The sequence below is a fragment of the Cherax quadricarinatus genome, chromosome 16 (genome assembly GCF_038502225.1).
Source record: "Cherax quadricarinatus isolate ZL_2023a chromosome 16, ASM3850222v1, whole genome shotgun sequence".
In the NCBI taxonomy this organism is placed as follows: domain Eukaryota; kingdom Metazoa; phylum Arthropoda; class Malacostraca; order Decapoda; family Parastacidae; genus Cherax; species Cherax quadricarinatus.
In genome coordinates, this window is record NC_091307.1 from 16,377,361 (window position 1) to 16,389,860 (window position 12,500).

The 12,500-nt window shown below is 46.0% G+C and overlaps 1 protein-coding gene across 5 annotated transcripts in view; it reads right to left on the reverse strand.

Moving 5' to 3' along the window:
• The window catches only part of LOC128688933 (putative neural-cadherin 2), a 971,397-nt gene that overhangs the window by 128,582 nt on the left and 830,315 nt on the right, over positions 1-12,500 (reverse strand). For all 5 annotated transcript variants that reach the window (XM_070085435.1, XM_070085434.1, XM_070085431.1 and 2 more), the window contains exon 3: positions 10,218-10,337. In XM_070085435.1, coding sequence (XP_069941536.1) covers positions 10,218-10,337 — 120 coding nt within the window. The remainder of the gene's footprint in view (positions 1-10,217; positions 10,338-12,500) is intronic.

Here is a 12,500-nt window from a genome sequence, read left to right on the forward strand (position 1 = left end):
AGAGCTTTCTGAAAAAATGGAGAAAGAGCTCTCTGTGAAATGGGAAAAGAGGTTGGAGAAGGAGACGAAGAATTGGGAGGCACAAGTCGAAACTGCAGTAGCCAGGGTAAAGGTCCTAGAATTTGAGGTAAACAGGCTGAAGCAAGTCTCAGGGGCAGTGACCAGAGAAGACACACCATATGAAGATGAGAGGCTGAACAGGAAGGAAGGAGATATGAATTATGCTAAGGTCATATCAGCCTGCAAAGAAGGGCCAGGGAATGGAAGGGAAGAGCAGATGGGTGCAGATGGAGAGGGAGATAGGTCGAATGCTGAGGCACAACCATGCTACCAAGAGCCACTGGAAAAATCAAGGGAGAAAATGACCACATACAGACAGGAGCCAGAGTCACAGAGGGAGAGGCAATGGGAGAAGGAAAGGGCAAAATCAGTGATTATCCATGAGCTTCGGGAGAGAGAGGAAAGGACACACACTGAAAGACGGCAGGAAGAAAGAAAGGAGATTGAGAAAATCATCACGGAAATAGGGGGAGAAGACATGGATGAGATTGTAAATTTTCAGAGAATAGGGGGGTACTTGAAGGGGAGAAACCGACCGATCAAGCTGATTCTCAGGACAGAAACAGTGCGGAACAGGATCCTCCAAGAGAAACCACGGTTGAAAAGCTCGGAAGAGTACAAGAAGATGTTCCTAGACAGAGACAGAACACAAACAGAGAGACAGCAGCTGAGGGAGAGGACAAAAAAGCGAAAGGAGCTAGGAAAGGAGACAAGGATGGAACCAGCAGAGGTCAGTCAGAGCAGAACAGAGCAGCAAGGGCAAGCACACACACAACTATCCTAAGAACCCCACAACCTATCACACCATCCCAACACACAATACAATCCATACCCACAGCTTCCACCCAACCTCCAACCATAGAATCCCACAGTATGCTACCAGGTCTCCCACCCCCACAGGCCCCCCAAACCAGTGTTGGAAAGGAAACTGAAGGTATGGTACACAAACGCTGATGGAATAACAAACAAGTGGGAGGAGTGGCACGAAAGAGTCAAAGAGGCATCACCAGACATCATAGCAATCACAGAAACCAAGCTTACAGGTATGATAACAGATGCCATCTTTCCAGCGGGATACCAGATCCTGAGAAAAGACAGAAGGAACAGGGGGGGTGGAGGAGTGGCATTGCTGATCAAACACCGATGGAATTTTGATGAGCTGGAGAGAGGAGACAGCGGAGAAGAAAGTGATTACGTAGCGAGAACGCTTCACTCTGGTGGTCCCAAGGTGATAATTGCAGTGATGTATAACCCACCACAGAACAGCAGGAGGCCAAGGCAAGAGTATGACGAGAGCAGTAGAGCGATGGTTGACACACTGGCTGCAGTGGCGAGAAGAGCTCATGCATGCAGGGCAAAGCTCCTGATCATGGGCGACTTTAACCACAAGGAGATCGAATGGGAGAACTTGGAGCCACATGGGGGCCAAGATACATGGAGGGCTAAGATGATGGAGGTGGTACTGGAAAACTTCATGTACCAACACGTAAGGGACACTACAAGAGAGAGAGGAGAGGATGAACCAGCAAGACTGGACTTAGTATTCACCTTGAGTAGTGCAGATATTGAGGACATCACATATGAAAAACCCCTTGGGGCCAGCGATCATGTGGTTTTGAGCTTCGAATACACAGTAGAGCTACAAGTGGAGGGGGAAGCAGGAAGGCCAGGAGAAATGAAACCAAACTACAGGAAAGGGGACTACACAGGAATGAGGAACTTCCTGAATGAGGTTCAGTGGGACAGAGAACTGGCAGGGAAGCCAGTTAATGAGATGATGGAATATGTAGCAACAATGTGCAAGGAGGCTGAGGAGAGGTTTGTACCCAACGGTAACAGGAATAATGGAAATGCCAAGATGAGCCCATGGTTCACCCAAAGATGCAAGGAGGCAAAAACCAAGTGTGCTAGGGAATGGAAGAAATATAGAAGGCAAAGGACCCAGGAGAATAAGGAGAGCAGTCGTAGAGCCAGAAACGAATATGCACAGATAAGAAGGGAGGCCCAACGTCAATATGAAAACGACATAGCAGCAAAAGCCAAATCTGACCCGAAGCTGTTATACAGCCACATCAGGAAGAAAACAACCGTCAAGGACCAGGTAATCAGGCTAAGGAAGGAAGGAGGAGAGACAACAAGAAATTACCGTGAAGTATGTGAGGAACTCAACAAGAGATTCAAAGAAGTGTTCACAGAGGAGACAGAAGGGGCTCCAGAAAGACGGAGAGGTGGGGTACACCACCATGTGCTGGACACAGTACACACAACCGAGGAAGAAGTGAAGAGGCTTCCGAGTGAGCTAGATACCTCAAAGGCAATGGGGCCAGATAACATCTCTCCATGGGTCCTGAGAGACGGAGCAGAGGCGCTATGTGTACCCCTAACAACAATATTCAATACATCTATCGAAACAGGGAGATTGCCTGAGGCATGGAAGACAGCAAATGTGGTCCCAATCTTTAAAAAAGGAGACAGACATGAAGCACTAAACTACAGACCAGTGTCACTGACATGTATAGCATGCAAAATCATGGAAAAGATTGTCAGGAGAAGAATGGTGGAACATCTAGAAAGGAATGATCTCATCACCAGCAGCCAACATGGTTTCAGAGACGGGAAATCCTGTGTCACAAACCTACTGGAGTTCTATGACATGGTGACAGCAGTAAGACAAGAGAGAGAGGGGTGGGTGGATTGCATTTTCTTGGACTGCAAGAAGGCGTTTGACACAGTACCACACAAGAGATTAGTGCAAAAACTGGAGGACCAAGCAGGGATAACAGGGAAGGCACTGCAATGGATCAGGGAATACTTGTCAGGAAGACAGCAGCGAGTAATGGTACGTGGCGAGGTGTCAGAGTGGGCACCTGTGACCAGCGGTGTCCCACAGGGGTCAGTCCTAGGACCAGTGCTGTTTCTGGTATTTGTGAACGACATGACGGAAGGAATAAACTCCGAGGTGTCCCTGTTTGCAGATGACGTGAAGTTGATGAGAAGAGTTCATTCGATCGAAGACCAGGCAGAAATACAAAGAGATCTGGACAGGCTGCAGACCTGGTCCAGCAACTGGCTCCTGGAGTTCAATCCCACCAAGTGCAAAGTCATGAGGATTGGGGAAGGGCAAAGAAGACCGCAGACGGAGTACAGTCTAGGGGGCCAGAGACTACAAACATCACTCAAGGAAAAAGATCTTGGGGTGAGTATAACACCAGGCACATCTCCTGAAGCGCACATCAACCAAATAACTGCCGCAGCATATGAGCCCCTGGCAAACCTCAGAACAGCATTCCGACATCTTAATAAGGAATCGTTCAGGACCCTGTACACCGTGTACGTTAGGCCCATATTAGAGTATGCGGCACCAGTTTGGAACCCACACCTAGCCAAGCATGTAAAGAAACTAGAGAAAGTGCAAAGGTTTGTAACAAGACTAGTCCCAGAGTTAAGAGGTATGTCCTATGAGGAGAGGTTAAGGGAAATCAACCTAACGACACTGGAGGACAGGAGAGATAGGGGGGACATGATAACGACTTGCAAAATACTGAGAGGAATTGACAAGGTGGACAAAGACAGGATGTTCCAGAGACTGGACACAGCAACACGGGGACACAGTTGGAAGCTGAAGACACAGATGAATCAAAGGGATGTTAGGAAGTATTTCTTCAGCCACAGAGTAGTCAGGAAGTGGAATAGTTTGGGAAGCGATGTAGTGGAGGCAGGATCCATACATAGCTTTAAGCAGAGGTACGATAAAGCTCATGGTTCAGGGAGAGTGACCTAGTAGCGACCAGTGAAGAGGCGGGGCCAGGAGCTTGGACTCGACCCCTGCAACCTAAACTAGGTGAGTACAACTAGGTGAGTACACACACACACACACACACACACACACACACACACACACACACACACACACACACACACACACACACACACACACACACACACACACACACACACAGACACACACACACACACACACACACGCACACACTTGCGACACTGAGAGGTGGTGTCCTCACGCCAGCTGGTCGCTTACTGAAACCTGCTTATTGAACACCTGTTGGCAGTGCTGCATCTCAGAGATCTTTCTCTCTCTCTCTCTCTCACCAGTTTCTTTAATTCGTCTTGCTCCTTTCCTTTCATCCTTTCTCGTTTTTTTCAAACCTCCTTGTCATCCATCATCCTAAGTTCCTCCGTTCATTTCTTTACCTTCCTCTCCTTTCATCCTCCCTTATTCATTCCTTCCTTTTCCTTTCCTTAATACTGTCTTTTTCTCCATCCATTCTTCTTTATTTCCTTCTACTATTTCTTTCCCCTCTCTCCTTTGATCCATCCTTCATGCTTCCCTCCCTTTCTTTCCCGTCCTCTCTCTCCCTTCCTCCCCATTTCTCATTCCTATTCCCTGTGTGAACATTCCACCATTTTTTTTGTGATTGCTGCAGCTGTTGCTGGTGCAGCTGCTGCTGTTGCAGTTTGCAGACGTCAGCTTTACTAACCACGTCTTCTCTGGTGTCGGTATTCCCTAAATTTACCAAACCATAGAAAAAAAGAAAAACACAGGACGAGTGAGAAGAGGAAAATTTAAGTGGGTTGGTTGTTGTTGTTGTTGTTGTTCACTTCATGGAGGTTTTGAACAGTTGTTTAGCAGCGGGAGCAAGGCTGAGGGACGGGAAGGGAGGGGGAGATGAACTTAATCAGGTGATGTTCTTGAGCAGGTTTGAAGTTCTTGAGCAGGTGTGAAGTTCTTGAGCAGGTGTGAAGTTCTTGAGCAGGTGTGAAGTTCTTGAGCAGGTGTGAAGTTCTTGAGCAGGTGTGAAGTTCTTGAGCAGGTGTGAAGTTCTTGAGCAGGTGTGAAGTTCTTGAGCAGGTGTGAAGTTCTTGAGTAGGTGTGAAGTTCTTGAGCAGGTGTGAAGTTCTTGAGCAGGTGTGAAGTTCTTGAGCAGGTGTGAAGTTCTTGAGCAGGTGTGAAGTTCTTGAGCAGGTGTGAAGTTCTTGAGCAGGTGTGAAGTTCTTGAGCAGGTGTGAAGTTCTTTAACAGGTGTGAAGTTCTTGAGCAGGTGTGAAGTTCTTGAGCAGGTGTGAAGTTCTTGAGCAGGTGTGAAGTTCTTGAGCAGGTGTGAAGTTCTTGAGCAGGTGTGAAGTTCTTGAGCAGGTGTGAAGTTCTTGAGCAGGTGTGAAGTTCTTTAGCAGGTGTGAAGTTCTTGAGCAGGTGTGAAGTTCTTGAGCAGGTGTGAAGTTCTTGAGCAGGTGTGAAGTTCTTGAGCAGGTGTGAAGTTCTTGAGCAGGTGTGAAGTTCTTGAGCAGGTGTGAAGTTCTTGAGCAGGTGTGAAGTTCTTTAGCAGGTGTGAAGTTCTTGAGCAGGTGTGAAGTTCTTGAGCAGGTGTGAAGTTCTTGAGCAGGTGTGAAGTTCTTGAGCAGGTGTGAAGTTCTTGAGCAGGTGTGAAGTTCTTTAGCAGGTGTGAAGTTCTTGAGCAGGTGTGAAGTTCTTGAGCAGGTGTGAAGTTCTTGAGCAGGTGTGAAGTTCTTGAGCAGGTGTGAAGTTCTTGAGCAGGTGTGAAGTTCTTGAGCAGGTGTGAAGTTCTTGAGCAGGTGTGAAGTTCTTGAGCAGGTGTGAAGTTCTTGAGCAGGTGTGAAGTTCTTGAGCAGGTGTGAAGTTCTTGAGCAGGTGTGAAGTTCTTTAGCAGGTGTGAAGTTCTTTAGCAGGTGTGAAGTTCTTTAGCAGGTGTGAAGTTCTTTAGCAGGTGTGAAGTTCTTGAGCAGGTGTGAAGTTCTTGAGCAGGTGTGAAGTTCTTGAGCAGGTGTGAAGTTCTTGAGCAGGTGTGAAGTTCTTGAGCAGGTGTGAAGTTCTTGAGCAGGTGTGAAGTTCTTGAGCAGGTGTGAAGTTCTTGAGCAGGTGTGAAGTTCTTGAGCAGGTGTGAAGTTCTTGAGCAGGTGTGAAGATCTTTGAGCAGGTGTGAAGTTCTTGAGCAGGTGTGAAGTTCTTTAGCAGGTGTGAAGTTCTTGAGCAGGTGTGAAGTTGAGCAGGTGTGAAGTTCTTTAGCAGGTGTGAAGTTCTTGAGCAGGTGTGAAGTTCTTGAGCAGGTGTGAAGTTCTTGAGCAGGTGTGAAGTTCTTGAGCAGGTGTGAAGTTCTTGAGCAGGTGTGAAGTTCTTGAGCAGGTGTGAAGTTCTTGAGCAGGTGTGAAGTTCTTGAGCAGGTGTGAAGTTCTTGAGCAGGTGTCGTCTGGGTGGTGTCACGGTGAGAGCGGCACCCTTCAGTCCCCCTGGGGGGTCAACAGGTGTGCCATCTTTTAACTAATTAAAAAAGTTTACAGGTAGCTCCCGTGACCTCGAGGACAAATCTTGGAGTCTGCCCATGGACCTGTAATACGTAATTTTGCACTACTAATATTGTATATACTCGCCTACCGGGAATTTGCATTAAAATTTCAGCGGAAGAAGCTGTGGAGGCTCGATCCTCGGTCCGCTTGTCGTAATTCTATGTGTTATGCTGTCATCTAAGAATTGTCAACCCACATCCAACACCATGCTACTATGTTCACTGAGAAGCGCTAAACAATTACGGGCCGTATTCTTTGTTTTTATTGCACATTTTGAAGGTTTGAGACGTTTTCAAACATTTGAAATTTTACCTACAGTAATTATGTAAATAACAGACGTATTGTAGCTAAATTATTGTAAATTAAATTTGCTGTCTAAATAAGGGCCCTTCACCAGTACCAAGGCAGCCTTCTTATAAAGTCCATCTTTATAACCTGTCAAGAGTCACTGTAGCCTCAAAGTTCACTTCAACTCCGTTGATAAAGACAACGTTAGCAAAAGGCGGAGGAAAAAAAAATGCATTTGATAAGGAATCACGACAAAGAATGCTAAAGAAAGGGAATTTCTATGAAGGTGTTTCCTTTTCTCCATCAGACTGTGTGTTGCGTTGTGCTCCTCGTCTCACACAACACCAGTGTTGACAACAAGCTGGACCTCCCCTCACACAACACCAGTGTTGACAACAAGCTGCAGTGTTGACAACAAGCTGGACCTCGCCTCACACAACACCTCGTCTCACACAACACCAGTGTTGACAACAAGCTGGACCTCCCCTCACACAACACCAGTGTTGACAACAAGCTGGACCTCGCCTGACACAACACCAGTGTTGACAACAAGCTGGACCTCACCTCACACAACACCAGTGTTGACAACAAGCTGGACCTCACCTCACACAACACCAGTGTTGACAACAAGCTGGACCTCACCTCACACAACACCAGTGTTGACAACAAGCTGGACTTCACCTCACACAACACCAGTGTTGACAACAAGCTGGACCTCACCTCACACAACACCAGTGTTGACAACAAGCTGGACTTCACCTCACACAACACCAGTGTTGACAACAAGCTGGACCTCACCTCACACAACACCAGTGTTGACAACAAGCTGGACCTCGCCTCACACAACACCAGTGTTGACAACAAGCTGGACCTCACCTCACACAACACCAGTGTTCACCTCACACAACACCAGTGTTGACAACAAGCTGAACCTCCCTTCACACAACACCAGTGTTGACAACAAGCTGGACCTCGCCTGACACAACACCAGTGTTGACAACAAGCTAGACCTCACCTCACACAACACCAGTGTTGACAACAAGCTGGACCTCACCTCACACAATACCAGTGTTGACAACAAGAGTCCAGCCAGCCTCCGCTCTTCTCACATCAACTTCATAAACACTGACACTTCGTTAATATTCTTCTATTGAGATTATTTTTGGTCTTAACAGTTATCTGCCTCCGTCTTCACTTAGCTCTTGAACTGTTGTAATGAAAGTGTCGTGGTTGAATACACATACACACACACACACACACACACACACACACACACACACACACACACACACACACACACACACACACACACACACACACACACACAGCCTTTTTGTCGTGGAATCGGTACTCTGTTCTCCCCGAAGCTTAACAAATGAATGCCCTAACAAACAGAAGCTTGTTACCCTCGACAGTTAAACTCCACAGTACAATTGGAAGTAATCCCCTGCGAGGTCAGGGAGGTGGAAATCAACTGCCAAAGCTTATGTAAGCCTCCGGATAAAGTGATATCTGTTGGAACAAAGAGAGCACACGATTTAACTTAGCTAGCAGTTGACGTTGTATCATAATGCTACTCTTTATACTCACCTTTTCTCTTTGGGAATAATAAACTGCTTGCAAGTATTTGAAGAACATTAACAGCAAGAAAATAAGAAACGGTTTTGAAGAGGGACTAGTAAGTTCAGAAAGAGAGAACCAATGTTCTTGGCAGTTAATGAACAAAGGGGAAGATGATAGATGGAAAGGTGGAGAGAATATTCTGAGGAGTTGTTATGTGTTGATGATTAATGGGAGACAGTGATATGATGCACTGGGCAGGGAGGAATAATATCTGGTAGGAGTAAGGAAGAGCCAGAGGTGAATGTGGGGAGAGTGCATGAAGCAGTGGGTAGAATAAAGAAGGTAAAGCAGTTAGGATAGACGGGATTAAGTCTCAAAGACTAAATGCAAGTTGGGGTATAGTTTTGAAGTGGTTAATGTATTTGTTCAGTATTTGTATGAAAGAATAGGAGGTTTCTAAGAAATGGAAGATGTCACTGACATTTCATTTGTGTAAAAGTAAAGTAGAGAAGAGAGTAGGATTTATATGCAAATATTCCCTTAAAGTACACCGGACAATATGTACAACAGCAGAACTATTGTTGATTGAAGACGGTTATTGAATGAATGATGGTAAACAATTTTTTTGTGGGGTCACCTTGCCTTGGTGGGAGACGGCCGGTGTGGTTAAAAAAATAAGTTGATAAATTAGACACATGTGCAACTCTTGGGTATCTTTATTGAAGAAACGTTTCGCCACACAGTGGCTTCATCAGTCCATACAAAGGAGAATCTTGAAGAACAGGAGGAGAATGAGGTAATCAGTCCCTCAACCTTGAGTCGATGTGGTCAGTCCATCAATCTTGAATAGAATACGGCATACGTTCGGAGAAGGAGCTCATAAACCGTATGGCAGGAGAGGTGCAGCAGTCATAGGTGGTGTAACATTTGTTCAATGTGGAAGTAGGTCGTGCCCAAGAATTAGGCAAGCGAAGAATTCCCAAGTATTAAGATACCAAGAAGTTGCAGTGTCTGACAGGTTTGTAGATGAATGGTTCAGAGAACCGACATGTTGATAAATTAGACACATGTGCAACTCTTGGGTATCTTTATTGAGGAAACGTTTCGCCACACAGTGGCTTCATCAGTCCATACAAAGGAGAATTTTGAAGAACAGGAGGAGAATGTCCCTCAACCTTGAGTCGATGTGGCCTAATTCTTGGGCACGACCTACTTCCACATTGAACAAATGTTACACCACCTATGACTGCTGCACCTCTCCTGCCAACGGTTTATAAGCTCCTTCTCAGCACGTATGCCGTATTCTATTCAAGATTGATGGACTGACCACATCGACTCAAGGTTGAGGGACTGATTACCTCATTCTCCTCCTGTTCTTCAAGATTCTCCTTTGTATGGACTGATGAAGCCACTGTGTGGCGAAACGTTTCCTCAATAAAGATACCCAAGAGTTGCACATGTGTCTAATTTATCAACATGTCGGTTCTCTGAACCATTCATCTACAAAAAAAAATAAGTGGAATGGCTGGTAGGAGAAGAAAATTAATCACACAGCTCCAAGAGAAAAATCTTTAGATTTTTCCCTCGAAACCATTTTATTTACATCTCTGAGACTAAGGTTCCCCATGAATTTCACTACAGGTTGAACACATATTATACAAACACACACACACACACACACACACACATATATATATATATATACATATATGTGTGTGTGTGTGTGTGTAATAATAGCCCACAAAGAGACAAACTCAGAAGAGAATCCCAGAAGGGGATCGAAATATACAGACCAATACATGTGTGTGTGTGTGTGTCCTGCAACACTCCGAATGAGTGAAATATTAACAAATTAACAGATATATTTATATTTCATAGACAACAAGTGAAGAACTTGGAACTATACTCCTCACATCCCTGGCTGACCGTGATAGTAAAAATACGGAGCCTCACTACACTCCAGCAAGGTGGAGTGGTGATTCACTTACCTTGGGGATGCACTCTGGCTGTGAGCTGGAGGAGGAGGTCAGGGCTGGTGTTCTCCCGCACCTCCGTCAGGTACTGTGACTGCTCGAACTCCACAGGTCCACTCCCCACTAGCTTGGTCACTGTAAACACAAAAAAATGCACCTATCAGAAGCATGATTTCAGAAAAGAATTGGCGGTAAAGACATTTACTATATTAGTTTACACGGGTGAAGCCGCCCCTGCTCACCTAGCCGTAAGTAGGTAAGTAGGTGTTAGTCGACTGGTGTAGGATGCATCCTGGGGGAGAAGATTAAGGGATCCTAATGGAAATAAGACAAACAGTCCCTGATGACGCACTGGCTTCGTTAGGTCATCCTGGGTGCCTAACTCGGGTTAAAAATCGCAACAAAATCTTGTCTGGTCTTGCCTATGCTCTGGTCCTCCAGTGAGGGCAGAGTGGCACAGATAACGTCGGTGCTGGACAACACAACATGAAGTAATAATCCAGTTGATGAGTCTCTCCGGTCATACTGAACAAGGTTACACTATTTTCAATGTTGTTATTTTTATTGCTGCTGTTGTTCTTGCTGCTGCTACTGCTGCTGCTGCTGTTCTTGCTGCTGCTGCTGCTGCTGCTGCTGCTGCTGTTCTTGCTGCTGCTGCTGCTGCTGCTGTTCTTGCTGCTGCTGCTGCTGTTCTTGCTGCTGCTGCTGCTGCTGCTGCTGCTGCTGCTGTTCTTGCTGCTGCTGCTGCTGCTGCTGCTGTTCTTGCTGCTGCTGCTGCTGCTGCTGCTGCTGCTGCTGCTGCTGCTGTTCTTGCTGGTGCTGTTGTAGTTACTATTATTTTATCATCCACAGGGAGGCAGTAAACCCGTAAGAGTGTAACAGAGCTTTGGACATGAGAGGCAATCAGGTTTGATACAAGGAGGATGGAGAATGGTTTCATTTCCTTGCATCAAGAGCTCCTCAGCATTCTCAAGGCACCTCCCTCTTACGACTTCAGTAGGTTAATGAAGTGTGTTTTAACATGTATGTCTGCTGCTGTGACCTGTCGCCTTCATTGTATTTCATGGGATTCTATTGAAAATTCATAAAATTGTGAGAAAATGCTCACTGAGATTATGGTTTTGGGAGAATTGTTCCAGCCACGGCATTATTACTTTCTATTCCCAGTTTGATTATATTAGATATCAAATGTTGACTTACAAACAGAAGTGGAAAAATACACACACACACACACACACACACACACACATACCTACTGGAGTTCTATGACAGGGTGACAGCAGTAAGACAAGAGAGAGAGGGGTGAGTACATTGTATTTTCTTGGACTGTAAGAAGGCATTTGACACAGTTCCACACAAGAGATTAGTGCAAAAGCTGGAGGACCAGGCAAGATAACAGGGAAGGCACTACAATATATCAGGGAATACCTGTCAGGAAGACAACAGCGAGTCATGATACGTGGCGAGGTGTCAGAGTGGGCGCCTGTGACGAGTGGGGTTCCACAGGGGTCAGTTCTAGGACCGGTGCTGTTTCTGGTATTTGTGAACGACATGACGGAAGGAATAGACTCCGAAGTGTACCTGTTTGAAGATGATGTGAAGTTGATGAGAAGAATTCAATCGGACGAGGACCAGGCAGATCTACAAAGGGCTCTGGACAGGCTGCAGGCCTGGTCCAGCAATTGGATCCTGGAGTTCAACCCCACCAAGTGCAAAGTCATGAAGATTGGGGAAGGGCAAAGAAGACCGCAAACGGAGTACAGTCTAGGGGGCCAGAGACTACAAACCTCACTCAAGGAAAAAGATCTTGGGTGAGTATAACACCAGGCACATCTCCTGAGACGCACATCAACTAAATAACTGCTGCAGCATATGGGTGCCTAGCAAACCTAAGAACAGCATTCCGCCATCTTAATTACGAATCTCTCAGGACCCTGTACACCGTGTACGTTAGGCCCATATTGGAGTATGCGGCACCAGTTTGGAACCCACATCTAGCGAAGCACGTAAAGAAGCTATAAAAAGTGCAAAGGTTTGCAACAAGACTAGTCCCAGAGCTAAGGGGTATGTCCTATGAGGAGAGGTTAAGGAAAATCGACCTGACGACACTGCAGGATAGGAGAGATAGGGAAGACATGATAACGACATATAAAATACTGAGAGGAATTGAAAAGGTGGACAGAGACAGAATGATCCAGAGATGGGACACAGCAACAAGGGGACACAGCTGGAAGTTGAAGACACAGATGAATCACAGGGATGTTAGGAAGTATTTCTTCAGTCACAAACTAGTCAGGA